The 24,709-nt window shown below is 31.3% G+C and overlaps 2 protein-coding genes across 2 annotated transcripts; one reads left to right on the top strand and one right to left on the bottom strand.

Annotated features, from left to right (window-relative positions):
• The first annotated feature begins 3,587 nt into the window (after nucleotides 1–3,587).
• On the top strand, nucleotides 3,588–7,409 carry LOC141672635 (uncharacterized). The gene is made up of 2 exons (XM_074479286.1): nucleotides 3,588–6,564; nucleotides 6,646–7,409. Exons 1-2 carry the CDS (start codon nucleotides 3,927–3,929, stop codon nucleotides 7,104–7,106), a joined length of 3,099 nt encoding a protein of 1,032 aa, XP_074335387.1. The 5' UTR covers nucleotides 3,588–3,926; the 3' UTR covers nucleotides 7,107–7,409.
• A 2,682-nt stretch (nucleotides 7,410–10,091) lies between these two features.
• LOC141672991 (early nodulin-93-like) lies at nucleotides 10,092–12,244 on the bottom strand. The gene is made up of 4 exons (XM_074479708.1): nucleotides 12,038–12,244; nucleotides 11,170–11,231; nucleotides 10,780–10,855; nucleotides 10,092–10,382 (listed from the first exon to the last, which is right to left on the bottom strand). Exons 1-4 carry the CDS (start codon nucleotides 12,150–12,152, stop codon nucleotides 10,297–10,299), a joined length of 339 nt encoding a protein of 112 aa, XP_074335809.1. The 5' UTR covers nucleotides 12,153–12,244; the 3' UTR covers nucleotides 10,092–10,296.
• Between the last annotated feature and the right edge of the window lie 12,465 nt (nucleotides 12,245–24,709).

Below are 24,709 nucleotides of genomic sequence, written 5' to 3' on the forward strand. Positions count from 1 at the left end.
AATCAAATAAAATTATTTTGATTTGTAACTTTGGTTATATCAATAAAATGTATATATTATGACATCCATACGGTTGGATCAATATAAAGTATTTTTAAAATAATCAAAACAACAAATCAGGACTAAATACTAGTTAGCGGTAATAGTCAAATTTATATTTGACTGTTAAAATAACAAACCAAATAAAATTATTTTGATCTGAAAATTTGGTTATATCAGTAAAATATATTTATTTTGACATCCATACGGTTGGATCAATTAGAAATAAATTTAAAAAAGTCGAGATACTAATACAGCTCTAAACACTAGTTACTAGTACTAGTCAAACTAATGTTTGACTGTTAAAATAGCAATCCAAATAAAATTATTTTGATCTGTAACTTTGATTATATCAATAAAATATATATTTCATGACATCAATATGGTTGGATCGATATAAAGTATTTTTAAAATAATCAAAACAACAAATCAGCACTAAACACTAGTTAGTGTTAATAGTCAAACTAATATTTGACTATTAAAATAACAAACCAAATAAAGTTATTTTGATTTGAAACTTTGGTTATATCATTAAAATATATTTATTTTGACATCCATACGGTTGGATCAATTACAAATAATTTTAAAAAAGTCGAGACACCAATACAAGACTAAACACTAGTTACTAGTCTAGTCAAGCTAATGTTTGACTGTTAAAATAACAACTAAAATATAAAATTTCTAAACCTCGTCAAATTTAGAAACTAAAATATAAAATTTCTAACCTCGTCAAAATATATCACATATGGTATGCAAAATAATCGTTGGAAGATAAAAAAAATACAGTGAAGTCGGATTTTTTTTAAACAAAAAATACCTATATAAAAATATTCAGGATATATTAGAATTTTTTTGAATTTTAACGAGCGAGCTCGAGCCGAGCCGAGCCGAGCCGAGCCGATCTCGAGCCGAACAACCCAAAGCTCGGCTCGAGCTCGATTTGCTTAACGAACACATTTTTCTGTTCGAGCTGGAGCTCGAGTTCGTTAACGAGCCGAGCCGAATGAGCTCTTAACGAGCCGAGCTCGAGCTTGTTCACGAACAAGCGCTAATTATCTCTATTCAGTCTTATACATAATCTGTGTTGAGGCTTATAGTTATTTGGAGGGCGTGGAATAAGATAGTGCAAATAAAGTCGGAAGTGTTTATTGTTTTTAGTTTCTACCACCTCTGTAGTTTTAGCAGTCAAGTATTGTATACGTTCATGATACATTGTGAACGTTATCATTTTCTTTCAGTTTCATCTATAAACAAAACGAGTTCAACTCACATATTAGTTGATCTGAGGTTTACATGCACATGTAAACATAAACGGACATATTACACGTAATATACTTAAAAATATTCATATTCTAGTTTAGTCTCTGCAGTAATTTGGTCCCAGTTAATTCGAACTGAACTCTATAAATCTGGTCATTTTCATGCTCTTATAGACATAATTGACCTCAAGCCATGATACCGGAAACCAAAGTTCTCATAATATGAATTCTTCGGGAAATTGGGATATAATTTTACTGTTCAAACTACTACATTCTATCATGAATAATTATATAATTAATTATCGATACCTTGTCTCTTCATTTAAATAACAACACTCCAAACTTATTTAATAACTCCCTTAAGTTAACTATGATTAAATTACCGAGACCTTGTCTCTTCGTTTTACAAGTTGCACACAGATTCTAACAAACCATTCCCAGGATTGTCACATGAAATGATCAAGAGCCCACCATTTAAATTACTTTATTATAGATTAGAAGAAGATAATATAGAGGATTATAATCATACATGATTACATGATTACCCAATTAACGTCGTCAATATAATTAAGTTTAGTAAATGGTTAGGCAGGTCTAGATGATAGAGATAGCTTACTAGGTTAAAAAAATCCTAAACATTTATGTAGGTATACATTAAATAGCTAAATTTTCTATGAAGTTGTTAAGAGTGTATTTGTTTGGCGCACCCTAAAAACATTCTAGATTTAGGAACTCGTATGATCAAACCCTAAAAACTACATCTCAAATTCTGCATGCAGAAAACAGTACGTGATCATTTTGCAAGAATTAGTGTATACATTTTGTCGAAAAATAAATTCACAAGGACGAAAAATAATCGACCTTAGTGAATTTTGTTTACAAGTTGTGGCTTAGCTTGGCTAGCTAAGTCATGTGTATTCTTCATTATATATTTTATTTATTATTGGAAGCTATTCTCCGTAATAAATACAGTTGTCAAAATGCTTTATTAAAATAACACTTATATGTCGAGTCAAGTTAGCTGGAATAATTTACCTTTAATATTTATCCCATATTATAAAGTAAGTGCAAAATGCCCCATCCCACTCCCCACCTGCCTGCGCGGATGAATTCTAAGACTAACATTATGGAGTTTGAAAATTGAATAGAATATTCCTCAGCAAAACGAAGTGCATGAGAAATTATATAGGGTGACCAAATAAACTATATTGCATTGACTGCTAAATTTTGAAAAGGAATCTCGTAGAAATTAGTATTGTTTTCCGTTTAAAATGTATTTAATGTTCCTTCAACTTCGTTGCAAATTCATCAAATGACTTTGGAAACAAGCAACCTTACGTTTTCTTCGCTTGCTTACGAAACTTCGTTGTTGGATGGCACATGTAGGAATGTTTTCTATTTTCTTATGCAATTCATTTTCATTTTTGCCTTTTGACATGTTAACAAAGAGTAGCTTATATATTTGTTATTTTTTTTATCGTAGGTAACTCGCAGCCGCTACCTTTCGGCTGTGTACTGGATAAATCCTATGGATTCACGTAATAGCCTGCAAATTATGAGAACCAGAATAAACCGCATTTAAGCGACAGGCTCTAGCTCTGGCTCAGGAAGTATAATTATTAATTCTCCTACCGTGAAATTCGAACGGGTGAGTAAGAGGATAATTATCTTTTTTTAACCAATTGAGCCAACTCTTACGGAAATATATATTTGTTATCTCCCCGCAAGAACACAAGACTAAATATAAGTAAATTAAAGCAGGAGTTTCGAATTTCCGGTGAAAGTTTGAAATTTCAGGTCAAAATTCTGGGGATCCTAAAATCGACCGTTATAAAAGTCTGCTCGAAAATAAGTGATCCAATTAAGTCGGATAAATTTAGCTGATCCTATTAAGTTAATTACAATTGACGGTTTAATCCGACTCACGTATTGTCAACCGTCACAAAATTTATCGAATTTAATGTTTTCTGATCATTTTTACCTGGATATCTTGTAGTGTTTGCTTGCCACAATTTTGCATAAGAAGCTCCAAACAGTTGGTTTCTTTAGTCTAGAAGCCAGACAAAGTTGGTCACCAGTTCACGCTGACTTTGCTGGCTGCTTGTATCAAGCACTTTCATTACATCATGGATAGTTAACTAAATCAGACAAATATGTATATTATTCAAAGAAATATTAAAAAGTATTCAAACGATGACAATATTATTCCGAATGTTGTAATTTATCTAAACAAACCCGACCACTTTACTATTAAGTGTGTGATTTAAAGAAAACAAACAGAAAAAGAAACAAACACTGTAGACTGTAGTAGTAGTAGTACAAAGGCGATTCTTATTTAGCACACCTAAAGTGCTGTTTGGTGGAGCCGTAATGAAAGAACTCCTTTTTCTCATGAAACTGCTTTAAAACCATAGTTTTGATAATTCAATGCTGCAATTTTACCCAACCTATATGTAATCATCAGTGGCAGACACGTAATTATCTCATTTTCACTGCCTCTTTAAATTATTCGCAACCAGAATAATTATAAATCCAAACACGCCTTAGCCCGCCTCATTTGAAAACCACCAAGACCGTTATTTTCCTCCCCAGCCCCCCCTTTTTCCCGGTAAAAACTAGCCCCTCCAAATGACTAAAAAGACAAAATTACCCTCGCCTTTTCGAAAATTCCCACTCATTTTCCTCTCACTCTCTTTCACTTTCTTGACCTTTAATGTAAATTCACAGTTCTCGGTGACTGATCGGAGAGTTCTGCTAGATCTACGTCGAAAATTCGACAATCCTTCGGGCTTAAAACACTGGAATCACACCTCTTCGCCTTGCGATTGGCTGGAAATCGATTGCAAACTAACCGGAGAAGTTGTTGGAGTTGATTTAAGTTCGAAAAATATTAACTCACCGATCCCGCCATCAATCTGTGACCTCAAACACCTCAAAAATGTTAATCTCTCCGACAATTACATTCCCGGAGAATTTCCGAAAGCTCTATACAATTGCTCAAATCTTCAAGAACTTGATCTTTCTCAAAATTGTTTCACCGGATTAATTCCTTACGATATTGATCACCTCAAATCACTCAAATGGCTCAATCTTGGCGCCAATAATTTCACTGGAGATATTCCTCCGTCTATCGGAAATTTGTCGAATCTTGAAGGGCTTTTGTTGTATCTGAATTTGTTCAATGGTACTTTTCCTGTGGAAATCGGAAACTTGAGTAATCTCCGGTTCTTGGAATTGGCTTATAATGATTTTTCACCCTCCAAGTTTCCAGCGGAGTTTGGAAAATTGAATAATCTAGTCTTTTTGTGGATGTCGTATACTAATTTAGTTGGAAAATTGCCTGAAAATGTATCGGGGTTATCGAGTTTAGAAAGGTTGGATTTGGAGTCGAATGGTCTAGAAGGCTCTATTCCGGAAGGATTGTTTTTGCTAAAGAAGTTGAGTAAATTGTTCTTGTTTAAGAATAAGTTTTCTGGCTCGATTCCTTTGGTGATCGAGACATTTAACTTGACTGAACTTGATCTCTCTATGAACAATTTGTCTGGTTCAATTCCAGAACAATTTGCAAATTTGAAAAGCTTGGAGTTGCTTAATCTGTTTTCAAATCAATTAAGTGGCGAAATTCCAGCAGGGATAGCTCAGATCACTTCATTAAGAGATTTTCGAGTTTTCCAGAACAATCTTACTGGAGTATTTCCAGCTGAATTAGGCCTACATTCCAAGCTTGAAGCATTTGAAGTTTCAAACAATCAATTCACTGGAAAGCTGCCTAAAAATTTATGCTCCGGGGGAGCATTAACCGGTGTGGTTGCATTCCTAAACAATATGACAGGAGAGATCCCAGAGGCACTTGGAAATTGTTCAAGTTTGAGGACGGTGCAGCTGTACGGTAATAGCTTCACAGGTGAAGTTCCATTAGGTGTTTGGACATCTATGAATATGTTAAGTTTGATGTTAAGTGATAACTTGTTTTCGGGTCATCTTCCTAGTAAACTAGCAAGGAATTTATCAAGATTGGAGATAAGTGATAACAATTTTTCCGGTCAAATTCCTAGTGGGGTTTCGTCTTGGGTAAATCTAGTTGTGTTTGAGGCTAGTAACAATCTGTTCTCAGGTCGTGTTCCAGTAGAACTCACTAGTCTATCTCAGCTCACTACTCTAAACCTTGATGGAAACTTGTTATCCGGTGAATTTCCTCTGGAGATCAAGTCATGGAAGTCACTTAACACGTTGAATTTAGCAAGAAACAACTTTTCAGGAACGATTCCTCCTGCAATTGGTTCTGTACCAAATCTTCTTGATCTTGATTTATCCGAAAACAGGCTTTCTGGTCCTATTCCAGCTCAACTAGGCCAGCTAAAGCTTACTTCTTTGAACTTGTCGTCAAATCAACTTACTGGAAAAATCCCAGGTGAATTTGATAATATGGCATACGACAAAAGTTTCTTGAACAATTCTGGACTGTGTGCCAATACACCTGAGTTGAGGCTTGGCGATTGCCACGCTAAAATTGCCAACAGCAGCAAATCCTCACACAACACTTTTGCAGTCGTTCTAGTTTTAGCACTACTTGTTTTGCTAGTTACTATTGTTTCAACTCTCCTTTTGGCCAGAGATTACCAAAAGAAAAAGAAGAAAAACAAGATAGCTACATGGAAATTGACCTCATTTCAAAGAGTGGATTTCACAGAGGCCAATATTTTGTCCAGTTTGACTGATGATAACATGATTGGAAGTGGAGGGTCAGGAAAAGTGTATCAAATCCCTGTTGGTTCAACTGGAGAATGCATTGCGGTTAAGAGGATTTGGAGTAATAACAAACTGGATCAAACACTTGAGAAAGAATTCTTTGCTGAGGTCGAAATCTTGGGTTCAATTAGACATTCCAATATAGTGAAGCTCTTGTGTTGCATTTCAAGTGATAACTCGAAGCTTCTTGTCTACGAGTACATGGAGAATCAGAGTCTAGACAAATGGCTACATGGGGATAAGAGAATCGTGCCTCAGGTGACTAGATCAGTTCAGTTCGCACTAGATTGGCCAAGAAGAATGCAAATAGCCATTGGCGCTGCGCAAGGTCTTTGCTACATGCACCATGATTGCTCTCCACCTATCATTCATCGCGATGTCAAGTCCAGTAATATACTGTTGGACTCTGATTTCCAAGCAAAAATAGCAGATTTTGGATTGGCTAAGATTTTAGCCAAGGGTGATGAGGCCAACACGATGTCCACTATCGCTGGCTCATTTGGTTACATTGCTCCAGGTAATTTATGCTTTCTTATATATTTCATTCTATGAAAATCTAAATTTCTACATTAAAATTTGTACATTTCTTGAAATGCAGAGTATGCTTATACTACAAAAGTTAACGAAAAGATCGATGTCTTTAGCTTTGGAGTGGTACTTTTAGAAATTGTGACAGGAAGAAAGCCTAATCATGGAAGTGAGAATGACATAAACCTCGCAGAATGGTCGTGGAGGCACTATGGAGAAGGAAATAACATTGTTGATATACTAGAAAAGGACATCAAGAAAGATTGTTACTTGGAAGAAATGAAGACTGTTTTTAAACTAGGTTTAATATGCACTAGTGCATTGCCTTCCAGTAGGCCTTCAATGAAGGACGTTTTGCAGATTCTCCAGCATTCGCGTCCTCTAAAAAGTAGTGGTGGTAAGAAAGGGGGTGAATTTGATGTTGCGCCACTTCTTGGGAGCTCACCAGCTGCTACTTATCTATCTAGTTATCGAAAAAGTAAGAAGTTGACTGTGGACAGGGATAGTAGTTTTGTTCATATCATCCAGTAATTGTGATTCTTGCTTTAGTTCAAGCAGTCCTAAGTTTGAAGACAGAAACACAAACAACAATAAAAGTATATGCTATTAAGTGTAAAATTGTATACATAACATATTAAAAAATAAGTTTGATCTCTCAAATTTTAGTTTATAAATAATGTAAATTTACAAGATCAAAGTAAAGAATAAATCTTCAATTATTTAGAATATTTTTTCAATATTCATGTTGGATTTAGACCTAGTACACTCGTAGCTGGTTGTGGAAACTAGCTAAGCTTTTTTAATTGCAATCGATTCATAATCAAAATTTTAGTTTTATCATACTCCTCGTAAATGCTATTATTCTCAATCTTAGATAATTTCTTATTGTATTTATTTATTTTAAACTTTAAGTTGAATTATATATATAGACCCATTAATGGGTTTACATTAAAAACTCACAACATTTTTGTGAACATGCAACTATTACTGTTATATATATAAATGGCACACATTACACCATAACTCATCAGTTCACACAAATTGCACATAACTCATCGATCATCACCCCATCTTTATGTAGTTATATTGGAGTAGCTGTTGATTGATCTTTTTCGATAAAAGAAAAGTGTCCCTACTGAGTATATAATGTAATTTAATAATAAATTTTATAATTTTTTTAATTAAGTTCTACAACAACAAAAGTGTCTCTACTAGTTACCTACAAAATAATCATTTAGAGAAAAAACATCATTGTCTTTAACTGTTTAAATTTAGCAAAAAAACTAATATTGTCATGAATTTAGCATATACAAATATCATGCATCTAAAAATAATATACAAGAGAGCAATGAGATGCTTATATTTTATAATTCAATCCTCGAACACATTATATTTTTAGAATATATACTAATAATTATTCAAAAAACCAATAATATTCATAATTTTACGAAATTGCTTTTTTAAATAGTTAATGTTGCAATACTTGCGGAATCTTTTAAATCTAGTATTCTAGTTTATGAAAAATATCTAAGAACAAGAAAGTTTGAGTTTTTTATACATGTCCAACATATTTTTCCAATCAAAAGAACAGATTCTTTAATGAATATTAGAAGAACCGAAATTATAATGACACAAAAAATATGTATAAAATTAGCAACTGAAATTTTTGATAACATATATAGTCAGCAACAAAAAAATAATTAATAAAACTATGCATTCAAATGGTCGTAAGCTTTGTTTGCATATTTGCAGGTCATGGAAAGAGTACAAGGATCAGAATCCGAGCCTTAAGCTGACCTTTTTTTCATACACAAAACAGAGCACGTTTTCTTTGCTGCAAATCGACATTAAACAAAGCTTCTCAACTTTCAAGATTATTTTGTCAGCGGTAATGAAGTATGCAGCCCTAGATGCTATTCATCACAATGTCAGTGCTAAATTTCAAATATCTAAAAGCTAAACATAATGTCAGTGCTAAATTGTGTGTTTCTTGAAATGCAAAGTATGTTTATACTGCGAAAGTTAACCAAAGATTGATGTTTTTACCTTTGGAGTAGTACTTTAAGAAATTGTGCAGGAAGAAAGCCTAATCATAGAAGTGAGAATCACATAAACCTCGCGGAATGGTCATGGAGGCACTATGGAGAAGAAAATAACATTGCTGATATACTAGAAAAGGACATCAAGATAGATCGTTACTCGAAAGAAATGAAGACTGTTTTAAAGCTAGGTTTAATATGCACTACTAGTTTTTAAATGGAGCTCACCAGCGGCTACTTATCTATCTAGTTATCGTAAGAAGTTGTATGTGGACAAGGATAGTAGTTTTGTTCGTATCATTAACTAATTGTGCTTCTTGTTTAAGCTTAAGCATTCCCATTCAATTCTTTAATTTGGGCACGGAGGTTAAGATAAAATATAGTTTATTAGTAAAAAGTACGAAAAATGAGTAAAGTAGTGGGATCAATCAATATTTAATATATAAAATGGGTATAGAAGTAGTGGCCGTGGTCAATTTTTAAATTATAAAAGTTTACTATTTTAGGAACTTTTTAGAATGTAAAGAAATGAAAAGGACGACCCAAAAAGAAAAATGTAAAGCCATGAGTAGTACGAAAGGAGTATAAACTTTAACGGAGAAACACAAAGATGTGTATCTTCTAGGCAAGAGCATGAGTAGATTCAGCTTTTGTTTTGTTACTAGTATCGGTTCCGCTATGCCATGTAGCATGTATGGAAAATTGTATACATATTACATAACATTATTACAACAAGTTTGATCCAGAAAGTCCATATAAGTAACATATAGGAAAAATAATGTAAACTTTTACTTTACGAAGAATGCGGATTACTTACAAGAAGGTATCAAATATAATGTATTACTTTTTCAAAATTAGGACATTTCTCCGATAACCATAATGAAACCAATGCTCTAACAAACAAAATAACACAGGCTTTAGGAGTGGTAATTCTTAAACTGTTTAATAATTTATGGGTTTTATAATCTAAATTTTAGTTTCCTCCTATTTCTAAAATGCTATGTTTTTCAACCTTACAGATTTCTTATCAATTTTTGTATCTATTTACTTTAACCTTGAAGTTTAATTTAAAGACCTTGAAGTATATAAACGGATTTACGTGGGTTACATTGACAAGTCACAACATTTACGTGAACATGCAACTCATATTATTGTACTCATAAATCACATAGATTACACATAACAAATCAGTTCATTGTTGATGCAACTAAATACTTGTTTATTTATCTTTCTTTATAGTTACCTACAAAATATCTTTTTTGGAAAAGAAAATTTACTTTCACTTGTTTTTAACTGTTGGCATTATTTAAGCATTTTTTGGTATAATCATCTTGTATATAACAATAATATACATAGTTTGCTCAAATTGCTTTCTACCTAATAGCTAGTGTTACAAAAAAATACAGAATTAGCAACTAAAATTATTTTTTAATAACAAATATAATCAGCAACAAAGAATTAGAATTATTAAATAAACCATGTATTCAACTGGTCATAAGCTTTATTTGCATATTTGCAGGTCATGGAAAAAGTATCTGAATTTTGTGTGGAGATAAAAAAGACAAGGATCAGAATCCCTAGCCTTAGGCTAACTTTCTTTCATCCTCAAAAGGAAAAATCACAATACAAAACAGAGCACCTTTTCTTTGCTACAAAATAACATTAAACAAAGCTTCTCCACCCTAAGCTGACTTCCCATACTGGGCATTTCTTCTTGCGCATTCCAAGATTGTTTTGTCAGCGGTAATGAAATATGCAGCAATAGATGCTATTCATCACAAAATAATGTCAGTGCTAAATGTCAACTATACAAAATCTAGACATATATGTGTTAATAAGGATCGCGTATTTGCAATATTGTTTTGGCAGTACTGGATTATGTAATACTGTACCAGACAATATGCTGCAGGAACAATTTGATCAATCTGTAAAGATGTTCAACATCTAGGTTGAACAATTATATAAACTACTTATTTTTTAAGTTTTCACAAGTAAACCTTTTCTAGAGAAGGTAGGGAGTGGCTATCAGCCTATGATTCTGTAATTGCTCATATAATATTTTTTGGTGTATGTAATTCAAAACATTTCTGCTTCTTTTTGAAACATAAAGTAAAAAAAACTAGTAATAAACAATATAATCTATATGGTGGCAATCGTTAGCTTACCAGCAGATATAATGAGTGTCTGCGCAGTATAGTTGAGGTTTGCCTTGGCCCATGGTATCATACGACAAGCAGTCAACTGACAAAAGGAATTGGGAGAACGAATTAAGATTCACGGCTTTACCTTACTAATATTTGCAATAATGATAATAACCGTAATTACTGTGAATTGCAAGATTACATGCATATATACTAAAAACCGAAGCTGTGATCACATAGATAGTGATAGACAATATACAATTATTAAGGGATAATATTGTTGTCTGCTTGTCAGTTTCAAGGATGATATATCTCAAGTTCATTGAATGTTAAAAATGAAACCTGCTTCATAGTTCAGCAAAGTAAAGACGTAAAACATGAGTCACAAGGGAAAAAAATGCTAAGTGTATATACCGTAGGCACAGCACTGACAACGCAAGCAATCGAAGCTGCCTTAGCTCCTGCACGGACAACCTCTGAAATTTTCACAAAACCATTATATTAGTTCCCATATGATGGCCAGAATTTATCCCATACTTTCTGCAGTATCGTAGACAAGTAAGAAGTAACTAGTTGAAGATGCTTGTCATCTATCATAACCCGAAACCCATATGAGCTTGGTGCTTATAGTTATAGTATCCCCCATTTTCTATTTTATTTTTTGCAAAGTTGACCTCAATTTTGTTATTACAATATGCAATAGCTGTGAGATATATAACTTAAGTCGCATGCTAAATTGTCACAGCAGGCTCCTACTTACTAATTAACACAATCATGAACCAGAAAAACATTGATGGAACTACGAAAACATGCTAAATTGTCACAGCAGACTCCTACTTACTAATTAACACAATCATGAACCAGAAAAACATTGATGGAACTACGAAAGCGCCTCAATACAAAATTCCCCGAATCATGAACTTTCGACCTTTCAACATTTCAGTAAAGTCTCAAATGCACAAATTTTCTAGAAAACCACTCAATCACACAAATCACCGCAACCTATATATGTGCATATTCACATTGCAAGAATTAGGCCACAAATTTATTCAGCATAAAGAAAGAACAAAAAAAAGATCAAAACTTGTTATCCAAATATTATAGGCCCATAATAACCACTACAACAAGAAATGATCAACATCAAGCACTTAAACACTAGACACCACAAAAAAACCAGCTTTTCTCAAATTAAAAACAAAAAAGATTGACTCTTTTCTAAAGAAACAAAAAGAATGTAGTGATAAAAACTGTAAATAAGAAGGGAAAAAAAAATTAAAAAAACCTTGGGTGCAATTTCTTGAATTGATAAGCCTCTGATATTCAGAAGGAGAAGAAATAAACAAAGGGTTTGTTGTTTTAGCAGCCCATGCATCTCTCATCTCTGATGGAATTCCCATTGTCGCAGCTTAGTGAATAATTATTTATGTTTCAAGAAAATCCCAACGTTAAGTGAAACACGATCAGTTGGAACAGGAGAACAGGACTTGTATCCGTTCAGTTTGCATTATCGTACAATTAAAGATACACGTGTGGTTTTTCATTGCTTTGCAATGGAAAAATATTTGTGACAAATTATAGACTATGGGCCTGCGGCCCTAAAAGAACTGTGGGCCTGTTAACCGGGGGCCTGTTAACCGTGGGCCTGTTAATTATATTCGGTAATTTGTCCAGAGTTGAGAACTTAGAGCAATTCCAACAATGTTCATGTGTGTCCCTAAAAAATAATATAAATTATTAGGATCCTAATTACTTAAGATATAATAAGTTATGACAATTACAATAATAATCTTTTCTTTGGTTCCTTACTATTATTATAATATTAAATTCAAATTTTATTCATATTTTTTAAAGAGAGAGAAAAAGAGTGTGAAAAAAAAGGGAACTGAATATCTCTTCTATATATAATAGGAGAACAAGGGTATAATTTCATGAAATTAAAAAGTCTCATTGAAAAGACTAAATTACCCCTATTTTTAATATTTATATAAAAGATGTGTTTTGTGGGAATCGAACTCAAGTTATTTCATTCAACTATGCAACATCTTACCACTACACCATATTGTTGCATGTGTTTTTTATCATACACATAATATATAAGTGTGTTAAATGAATATTTTATTTAACTTTAAAGATACTTACTTGAATTCCGCAAAAAAAGGATAGTTAGTTGAATATTTGTACAATTAATTTTAAAGAATTGAATTCTAGGTATAAAATTAGGCATAGTACATAAATGGATTATTATCTTATTTATTAATCATTTTTAGTTTGAAAATATATCTCATATATTTTTAACATATTTTTTATTATAAAAAATAATTAAAATGTAAATATATAATTTTTTAAAAAATATTAAAAATAGAATCGCATATATATAAATAATCTATATTGGTATTACATATTTAGATAAGTTCGAATTATATTGAATCAATGCATTTTAAAACTTAGCCCATTGTTCAAAAAATACTCGAAATTTGACTACATGACCCGACCGAAAAATATCGTCACATTCTACGTTTAGTAAATTTAAATTACAAGTTCAGCGAGAATATCTTACCAATAATGTGAAATTTTTTAATATCTTATGTTAATCTAAATTAATGTGTTTAAGATATTTATAGGATCAAGTCAATTGATTATTTATATTAAAATTACTAACTTCACTAGTAACGCATTATTATTTTTGGGATTTGTCCCAATTTTAAGAATATTAAAATTGAATATTTGACTTGTAATCATATAACTTAATCTTATTTTGTTAACAGTAATGTAAATAAAAAACTAACATTTTCCTATAAATACATACGTTGAATTTCAAAAACTGATATTTTTCATTAAAATTAACTTTAATATTAACAATAATGTAAATTTAACATTATTATATATTATGATTACAAGTCATTGTGACTTCAGTTATGCATTTTTTATCATTTTAAATTGAGTAAGTTAATTGTAAGTTAGTAGTGAACTCAGTAATAATATAGAGCAGTACATATAGTTTATTTAAATAAAATTCAAGATTTTTTTTATCGTAGGTAACCCGCATCCGCTACCCTTCGGGTGCGCACTAGGTAAACTCTACGGGCTCACGCAATAGTTTGCAAACCACGTGAACGAAGGTAAACCGCATTTAAGCGACAGGCTCTGACTCAGGAGGCATAATCATAAATTCTCCTCTCATGAGATTCGAATTGGTCAACTTTGTATTCAACATATATGTTAATTTGTAGCTTTTTATTTGTAAACATACTAACGGCATTCTACGGATTAAGTTTAATCGTTTCATTTTAAACGTACATTTACTACACTGTTTATATTCATTCATTAAATATAAAATAACGAGTAAGAAAAATATAATATAATAATAGTTGAGGGGATATTCACTCCTAAAACTGAGAAAACATTCGAAACTCCTAATGTTATAGAGGGGGACATGGAGCTTGTTGGAGAGAAATTTTATCTCCATTTCTTCAAAATTCGACTCAAGAGCCTATATAAGGATATTGTTGGAGTTGCTCTACAAACATTATAATTGCATGATGTATAAAAAAAACTCTAGAAAACGACTCGTGGCTCGCACGGGTTATTATGCTAGTTTAATTAATAAAAGTAAGATAGAGAATGGTTAGGTATCCCTTATCTTTAAGGAATCAAAGTAAGATCTTGACTTTTTAAGAAATTATTAGGATGCTGTTGAAGTTCCAATTTTGATTGAATTTTTATAATTTTAAGTAAGGATCATTTATAAGTAAGATGTTGGAGTTGCGAGGTGCTCTTACGCAGCTTAAGTCCAATTGTGTTCTTAAAAACTTAAAATACGTTTAATTATTGCTATAATTTAAGAAGATCGATGCTCCTAAGTACATATAATTTAAGAAGATTGATGTTCCTAAGTACGTATTCACGTAATTTATGTAAGTACAAAGTGTTTCTTAATTTAAATGAATAAGGGATATTATTGTAATTATAGAATTTATTTAAAAAATTACATATTTACCATTAAAAATACACTATGTACTTAGGTAAGACCCCTAAGTACATACTTAGGGGCATTTTTCTCTAATTTAAAATTTAGAAAAATGAATTTTGATGTTAAAATTGATCAGTTACAAATTAGATAGCCAAAAATAACATCTATACTTATATTCAATTTGAGTTGGTTATTTTGATCGATTATTACTATTATTACAATATTAGTTGGTAACACGTGCGAAGCACGGGCCGAAATTAAAAATAATAGTATTATATTATTATTTGCATAAAATTGAAACTCATAATCCGTGCAAAATAGATCTAAATATTATATATAAAATGCGGTTAAAATATGTAGTTAAAAAAATCGAAGTTAAGTGTAATTCTAAAATTTTACCATATAGTTCTAGTTATACATGCAACTAATTATTTACTTAAATAAATCTGATATGTTAACTTACTAATACGATTATTTTAAATTAAATCGAAGCTTGGATGTTCGGCAATAAATAAAAATTGAAGGAAAATAAAATTTACAAAAAGTAGAAGTTAATTTTTGTCAATTGAGATTTTATTACATAAAATTTTAAAAATAGTTGTATAAATTTCTAGAGAGTACCAAGATTTAGGACCTAAACATGGTTTTCTTATTAGTATAGATAGTTGATAACTCGTGCTAAACACGGGCCCGAAATTAAAAATATCGAATTAATATTTGTAGAGAATTATTCATAATCCGTGCGAAACACGAATTAAAATTAATAAGAAACACGAATTAAAATTAATATATTAATATCAATATCAAACTGGTACTTGCAAAAAATAGTTATGTGATTAAAAAAAATCGAATCAATTATGAATTTTTCCACTATAATTTTAATTTTGCATTGTTTTACTTGATATAGAAATCTAACATATTAGTTTTGTTTTTGTGAAACGAATTGTATATCTATCTTATGAACCAAATATCTGTTCCTTAGATAATTTAGTAGTAAATAATATAATTTTATAATTATCTTATATTTAGCCTTTTCAATATAGTTTATTTAATATTACTTAATTATCGATAAAAAATAATTTACAAATTAAAAGTAAATAGATGTTATTAAACATAATTTAATATAGCTTAATATAATCTGAATACAACCCATAAATTTGTTACTGTTAAAATATGTTTTTAAATTTAAAGTAAATAAACGTTGTGATGGAAAATAACATATACAATCATTAAATCAATAATTTTCAGTTTAAAAGTTAATAAATGTTACTAAAGTCATTTGCTATTAATTAATTATTTTTAAAATAATACTATAGAAAATAAAGTTTACCGAGAACAGAAGTCAATTCGTGTTAATAGTTTACTTTGCAATTAGTAGTTTTTCAAAATAAAAGTATATATATGTTATTTTACTTAATTTAACGTAACTTAATATATTTTATAAATAAATAAAGTTTACAGAGAATCTATATTATCTTAAAGGCTACTATTGCCCATTTAAGATTTACCCATTAATTTACCCATGACCCACGATCCATGACCCATTTTTTTTACACATAAAACTTTATATTATACACATATACATGGATCTTTCATATTAGAATTCATCTTAAAATATATAGAAACTAACCCCACATATCCATCTATACACTTCCCTGATTATAGCAACGAATTACCACGTTCAAATTTTTTTGAATTAAAACCACAACCATATTATTGTATCAGTTTATCTTTCCAAAATATTCAAATTCATGAATCTGTATTACCTCTCATAATTTCTTCTCTATTATCTTTGTGAATATGCAATATATATATATGTGTGTGTGTGTGTGTTTATCCATGTATTTGATTTCTTTGCTTATATGATAATCACAATTTCACAATTTTGAATGATTATATTGCAGATGAGTACCAATGACTGCTTGTGAGAAATGTTTAATCATTATATTTCATTAATGATTCAAAAGTATGCTCATATTATCATTGTTTTTTTTCTTATACTATTTTCTTATTATTTTTCATGAATCTTTTGATATATTTCGATTGCGGCTGGGATGCACAATCGAGTGCCCTTTTATTCTTATCAAGATTCAATTAATTTTTTGATTATGTAAAAACTTAAGTTTTGCACTCCAACTGTTTGATGTTAGATCTAAATAACCCCGTTTTAATTTTTTTTCTGTTTTCTTGCAGAATGGTATTAATATGAAAGATGATGAAGTGGAATAAGGTATCTAGGCTGTATTTGATAAGGTACAGATATGCTATTGTATGTATTTCGGTTATGGTATAAAGTTAATGAGTGTAGATTTATTGATATTATGTATGTTTGTATTTCAGTCTATTTGTAACTAAAATTACATGAAATGGTTATTTGCTGTTATAATGCAAGATAATAATTTCCTATTGCCTGCTATTTCATCACGAATCAATAGAATCAGAAATGCTTACATATCGCCATATTTCATCACAAATTATACAAATTCTGAATGTGTAAGCCTTATTTTCTGTAAGTTAAACAACCTTGAAAATGATTTAATTTTGTTGATCAATAACTACTTCAGTTTTTTACACGAAAGTTATATAGAAATCATAAGTATTTAGATATTTAAATTTATAGATTTCTCTTTTCTTGCAGGAGTTAGATGGAGGCAGATGAGCAAAAAGAAGGAAAGTTAAAGGAATATAAACTTTTAAAGGTATAGAACAGAGACCAGAATTTAGCATATTGCTGGTGGGATGATTATTTAGTATGTTTTCCAACAACTCCATTTGTACAACATTTAGTAATTACCTGGATTATCATGTTTCAACTTGCAAGTTTATTTTAATCGGGTGTTATGTTGGCTTGGAAAAGTGAAAATCTTCTTTTTTTCCGCTTGGATAACATATTTTCGCTTCTTATGTAGTTTAGTAGGTTGCCCCTGCATAAGCACAAACATGATTGTTAGGAAGACAGCAGTGCTAACATCTCTATATGCGCGCTGTATATGTCTAAACTATTTCATGAGGTAAGCCTGATAAGAAATGATTTTAGTTGATTTATGTTTATTTCTCCATAACACAACATGCGACAAGTTTGAGGTGAAAATAAATATTAAGTAAAATAGAACCAGAAAATGAAGTATGGAAGTCCAAATTGTCCGGTAAAAAATATTTAATATAACAAATTCAAGAAGTCCTGAAACTGGCCTATGCAAATGATATGGCTATATGGTGTAAATCATTAAGGAATGTATTAGTCCAATAAATATTAGAGAGAGAACTAAAATCAGTTGCTTCTTTTTTCTATATAGATTTTGGTAGTCGTTGAGTAAAAGAAAAAATAAGTTGTGGGAGTGATAGACAGATCATATCAATTAATGGGACAATGAGAGAATTATATTTTATACATTTATTAGCAGATAAACATATATGTAAATTTGTAACTAATGTTTGTTTCATATGATTTTTGAAAATAATTTTTTATAACAGATTTTAAATACGGGAGAACAAGAGGGTTTGCAAGTTTTAAATTATTTTTCCCACAATTTATGTCACGCCCCCAAATCCGGGGTCAGAGGATTTGGTCATCACTATAAAACTTCAATCCAAATTAACCTGTTAAATCAATAAATAAATGCCAGCGGAAGATAATTATCATAAATGACCCCAAACTACTCCAAGATCTTTTAAGGTTACAGTTCTAGAAACAAGATATCCAAATTCCACAAATAAATTTTTCTCACTTTCTTTTAAAACTCTTTTCAATAAATTCCAACTCACAATTAAACCCACTAGTATAACTTCGAAATGAAGGATACTAGGCCCAAATAAAATATACAACTATAATATAATCTAATATAAATAACTTTACACAATAAAACTTACACTAGTCCGCAAACCCTGGACCAACCACCTTCCAAGAGCTTCTTCTTTGCTTCCTCGAATTTCGCAGCTAAGTAGCGCAAGCTAATCCTCACTGGAGGTTAAATTTAAAAACAGGCAAGTATGAGCGAAAGAAATGCTCAGCAAGATCATTATAGCATATATAGGGTCTTTTGATATAAAACCGATATCTTCATTAGAGCAGAACATTTAAAATCATAATTGCTGAATTATAAACTCTTTTTGATATTTTCAAGCGAAAGGCTTCAGCAATACTTTGAATCTTGACGAGAATAAAACTCGTAAAACAGTGTTTACGGAAATATCGTAAACCACAATAACATGAAACAATAATTATGGATTGAATCATAAACTTTACTCAAAACTCAACTCTTAATATTAATACTTATTTTGTTGTCATATCAAATTAGATATCAATACGAACTTTGATGCTCACAACATTCCATACTGAAGTTAACATCAATCATCTATACTAATACCACCTTTGATATTTAACAACAACGTAAGTATCAGCATAAATCAGAATCTGAATCAAAACCACAATTCACTTTTAATCCAAAACAGAATCAGTTGATAAATCATTCCTTATAAGATTATCAAAAGCAATATAATAATATCGATTGGAACCAAATTATGCACTATGTTGTTCCTGATGATCAGTCATGAAACAACACCGGTATCCCGCAGCCATACCGTTAATATAGGTACTACCCGTATCCCGAAGACATACGGTACCTATAGGGCGCCAAGAAAAGGCATAACAAGCCTTGTAAGATATTACACTTCCGTATTACACTTCTGTATAATAGCTCACGCTGGACCGGTGCCTCGGCCTCTTACGCTACCAGTAACCATCAAATCTCAAAAACTTTTATTGAAAAGGGGTCATAATACTCGACACCCGAAATAATTTTATTCCCCCATTAACTTGGGTAGGAATATTCACAACCAAATCACTTTTCTCAAAATCCAAAACATTTATAAATCCAGAAATTGGATAAGTAAAATCACTTGACTATTCTGAATATAGAATAGCAGATGAGTATTTGCATAAACAGAATTATTTAATTCAGCGATATGTAAAACATTTATCTATCTTGAACTGAATAGGGAAAACAATACTTGCATGATACGATTCAAAATAAATATCACTTGAACAATAAGTGATGATAGAAATACTTGCATAATATAATTCGAAATAAACGTCACTTGAATGATAAGTGAAGTCAGGGGTACTTGCCTTTGGGTTTTTAGCAGTTAGTCACACTCGCAAACACGCATCTATTCTGAAATTTTGTCTTAAAACATCATCGTCCTTCTTTTCAACACTTGACTGATATGCTGCTCCTGCGATTGCTAGAAGCCAGATGCCCAATACCATTCCATCTCATTCTTTATCCAACATCTTGTCCTGATCAACTCGAATGATCCGCATCCATAATTAAAAGATACAACTTTAATTGTCTAAATGATAATTACTTGACGAACGGCGCGTCAAAACCCTATCGTCTACCCATACGATAGCCCACATATAAATATAACAGACAAACACAGGACTCTTAATCCACACACACACATAATTCACATAGCACATAAGCACATAACTCATGTATCACTTAATTCATATCACATATGACTCAGTTCGTCAAAAGGGTCGACTCGATATGTTTAAAACTGAAATCAGGTCAAAAATATGATTTTTCGATCAATAATCGACTCAGAATAACTTGTAAAACAAACGACCTTTCGAAACAAAAAGGATTTGGGTCTCGAAAGTATTTTTAATGAAAGCGGAATATTTTTCTGAGTCTGTACGCGTTCGTTTCGTATTAAACGGACGAACGGTTGATTTATTATGAATTTTTGAACATTTTTCGGAATAAAAACGATCTCCGAATCATTTAATAATTAAATAATAGGGCTCAAACACCCTAAAATAATTTTATAAGATTTATCGAGCCTGGAAAATAATTTAAAATAATATCTTAAAGCTCGAAACTATTTTTCAGAATTTTTAAATTAATAATAAATAATTAAATCTAATTAAATAATCAATTAAAATTAATTAATAACTAATTAAATTAATTAATCAATTAATATTTAAATTAATTGAATAATTAAATAATTAATTGTCAACTAAAATTAATTAATTAAATAATTTGGATTTATTTTTAAATTAAAAATAAATTTTCAGAATTAAAATAATGATTTTTAAAATAAAAATGAATTTTCTGAAATTATAAATAGGATTTTGAATTATTTGTAAAAAGAAAATTCGGAAACATATTTTCAGAAATTGAATTGGGAAATTTTGGATTGAAACCGGGTTTAATTCCGGGTCAGAAAACGGGTAAACGGGTCAGACGAAGAACATCAAGAATAAGCCGGAGTTTTTCCCCAGAATCCGGTGAACCCGATTCCGTCCAACTCCGACAAGGCCTTAACGGCTCCGATTGGGCTGAAAACAACTCGGTTCGATCATACTTTCAGTCTTAAATCAATTCTTACAACCCCCTCAACTCAGGCAACGCAAAAACTAACACAAACAGTTTAGAGTTCATTGATTCCGGCCAAAGAACTCTATGAAAACCGGCGGTTTGAGCACAAGTCCGGCGAAGATCGAAATTGCTCAATTCTAAACAAAACAGAGTGATTTATACATGGAAATGATGCTCTAATCACACCCAACACGTTTATATAATCAAAAACAACCCAGGTTTAACAGAAATAAAAACCCCAAATTCGGGTATAAACCCTAAAATTACGAATTTAAAAATTACTAATTGTTTGAGTGATTTGATGGCATAAACATAAAGAGCATAGAAATCTGAATGTTTTGGTTACTCATACTTCAAATTCTGAAGTCTGCATCACCCTCAAATTTGGGTTTGATTCTCAGAAATCTTCAAGAACACCAAGAACACATATTCAAGAAAATTTTCAGAAAATCAAACCTTAATTTCTATATGATATTGAACTCTATTTTTGACATATAATATACTAAATTGACCAGAAAAACATGCTCTACAACATGGAAGCATCAAATCACATCAACAACATCAAGAACAAAAATTCGTAATTTAATTATCAAATAATTCGAATATAAATAGATAAATAAGAAAATTACTGTGATTTCTGGATGAAAACTGATGATTGATTCAGAAAGAGGATTCCGAGAGCTTCGTTTTGATATGCTGCAGGTCCGAATCGGAGTTCGATAACGCCTTCGTTCGTGTGTTTGATTCTCGGAAACGTATCGGTGTCTCGGGTTTTTCTCTGTATTTACGGTGTTTTTAACTGGTTGCAAATGAATAAACGGAATAAACGAAATAAGAAATAGGCTATTTATATTTATGGAATATTGGATCGTTCTGGATCGTTTTGGATCGTTTTGGATCATTAAATTAGTTGCTTAGCCGCTAAGTAACTGCAATAACGATCCGATTCAATACCAAAATTGGATAATTATCAAAACCGAGCTTTTTATAAAACACTATATACGAAAATAACGTAAAAATATCCCGTCTCTCGAGAATACGGGTTTTATTGATTACCGAAATAACTATCGTATCGAAAATATTGCGCCGGGCCGCGTACGGGTCAAACCGTAATCCGGATTGAAAAAGTCAAAACACGGAAAATGTCCGGAATTACCAGATTAGGTTAGGAAGGAGTTTTCAGAAGAGTTTCGGGTTGTAAAAACGCAAAAACGGTTGAAGTCGGACGATTCCCGGCTTTATAAAATAATTTTGGTAATTATTCAGAAAATAATTAATAATTCATAAATCAATATAAAATCATCTAACAGTCCAAAAATTATCAGAAAAATATCACAATTATCTATATTTTATTTTGGACATATAAAAATTCAAATACTCAAATAATATCACATATAAACATCCAAACATCAATTCCACTTATCAGATAATTCACCGAAATTCACCTAAAATCACATAAATAATTCCAAATAATTATAATAATAATATGTGAAAATATGGGATATTACAATCTACCCACCTTATAAGGATTCCGTCCTCGGAATCAGCAGAAGAAAGCACTAAGGGTTTTCTAACCAATTTCCCATCACACCGCCTTACTTTGACTTGACCAGGATACTCAACTTAACTTGATTGGCATACCTTCGAATATTTGGAATAATAAAATCATGGAGTTTCAAAAAGAAAAGAATCTGATGCCATAACGGAACCAAAATCTGAATTTGAGAAAAATATTGTTGAAATAAAAGAATAACTGAGAGATCAATATGACCAAACGAACTTGGTATTGCGTGTCCAAATTAAGACACTACTAAAGGTTGTTAACCTTCATGTATTCACAACACACACAAGTGATGGCGTCCCATCCAACTCCTATCACACAGACAGGTATACCTTGTGTCCCCTATAGTTAGGGTTGTTCATCCCAGTCAGAATAAAAGAATATCAAAGTGATCGAAAATCAAATGAATAAAACTGAAAAGATTTCAAAGCTGATATTTCTGAAGGAAATGAAATCCAGAGAACAAAATTTTGGCACCAGATGAGCAAGTGGTGTCACATTACCAAGAAACTATCCACCAAATAAGAAAAGTGGAAGTTAAATTATAATAACTTGACAGAGCTATCAAAACCTAAAAAATAGGCTTCATGACAACCTCTGGCACATTTAAAACATAGTTATGATTGAAAATGAGTGGTAGGGAATATATCCTCTAACAATTACTTCTTTTTGAGAGATGTCAAAAGGAATTATAGAAAGAAAAGGTATTGCCAAAGTCTTAATACTTATCTTCAATTTGAACTCTTTAGTTGACTCACCCTCTGATTCTAGACGCTCCTTAACGTTCCAAAGATATCGATAATCTCCATCATCGTCGAATCGTAGTAGCCTCGAAAGATTCCACCATATAAGTTTTGCAACTGCCAGGAGTTCCATCTAGCTCAGCACAACCATCTCAAACGAATACGCCTATCTTAACTTATTCGTTGGTACTATATCCAATAGTCCAACAGGAACTCGATATGAGCTCAAGCGTCCTCACATAGCTATACACACTCCTACACACTCTCGTTTCTAGTTTACTATAACCTCAGCTCTGATACCAACCTGTCACGCCCCCAAATCCGGGGTCAGAGGATTTGGTCATCACTATAAAACTTCAATCCAAATTAACCTGTTAAATCAATAAATAAATGCCAGCGGAAGATAATTATCATAAATGACCCCAAACTACTCCAAGATCTTTTAAGGTTACAGTTCTAGAAACAAGATATCCAAATTCCACAAATAAATTTTTCTCACTTTCTTTTAAAACTCTTTTCAATAAATTCCAACTCACAATTAAACCCACTAGTATAACTTCGAAATGAAGTATACTAGGCCCAAATAAAATATACAACTATAATATAATCTAATATAAATAACTTTACACAATAAAACTTACACTAGTCCGCAAACCCTGGACCAACCACCTTCCAAGAGCTTCTTCTTTGCTTCCTCGAATTTCGCAGCTAAGTAGCGCAAGCTAATCCTCACTGGAGGTTAAATTTAAAAACAGGCAAGTATGAGCGAAAGAAATGCTCAGCAAGATCATTATAGCATATATAGGGTCTTTTGATATAAAACCGATATCTTCATTAGAGCAGAACATTTAAAATCATAATTGCTGAATTATAAACTCTTTTTGATATTTTCAAGCGAAAGGCTTCAGCAATACTTTGAATCTTGACGAGAATAAAACTCGTAAAACAGTGTTTACGGAAATATCGTAAACCACAATAACATGAAACAATAATTATGGATTGAATCATAAACTTTACTCAAAACTCAACTCTTAATATTAATACTTATTTTGTTGTCATATCAAATTAGATATCAATACGAACTTTGATGCTCACAACATTCCATACTGAAGTTAACATCAATCATCTATACTAATACCACCTTTGATATTTAACAACAACGTAAGTATCAGCATAAATCAGAATCTGAATCAAAACCACAATTCACTTTTAATCCAAAACAGAATCAGTTGATAAATCATTCCTTATAAGATTATCAAAAGCAATATAATAATATCGATTGGAACCAAATTAT

This window comes from Apium graveolens, chromosome 7, assembly GCF_009905375.1.
Source record: "Apium graveolens cultivar Ventura chromosome 7, ASM990537v1, whole genome shotgun sequence".
Taxonomy (NCBI): domain Eukaryota; kingdom Viridiplantae; phylum Streptophyta; class Magnoliopsida; order Apiales; family Apiaceae; genus Apium; species Apium graveolens.

Bases quoted from the DNA above. Each gene is read 5' to 3' on its own strand.
- LOC141672635 (XM_074479286.1), top strand. From the start codon at position 3,927: ATGACTAAAAAGACAAAATTACCCTCGCCTTTTCGAAAATTCCCACTC. The intron at 6,565-6,645 runs GTAATTTATGCT...CTTGAAATGCAG, and splicing joins ATTTGGTTACATTGCTCCAG to AGTATGCTTATACTACAAAA.
- LOC141672991 (XM_074479708.1), bottom strand. From the start codon at position 12,152: ATGGGAATTCCATCAGAGATGAGAGATGCATGGGCTGCTAAAACAACA. The intron at 11,232-12,037 runs GTTTTTTTAATT...TGAAAATTTCAG, and splicing joins TTCAAGAAATTGCACCCAAG to AGGTTGTCCGTGCAGGAGCT. The intron at 10,856-11,169 runs GTATATACACTT...TCCTTTTGTCAG, and splicing joins TTGTCAGTGCTGTGCCTACG to TTGACTGCTTGTCGTATGAT.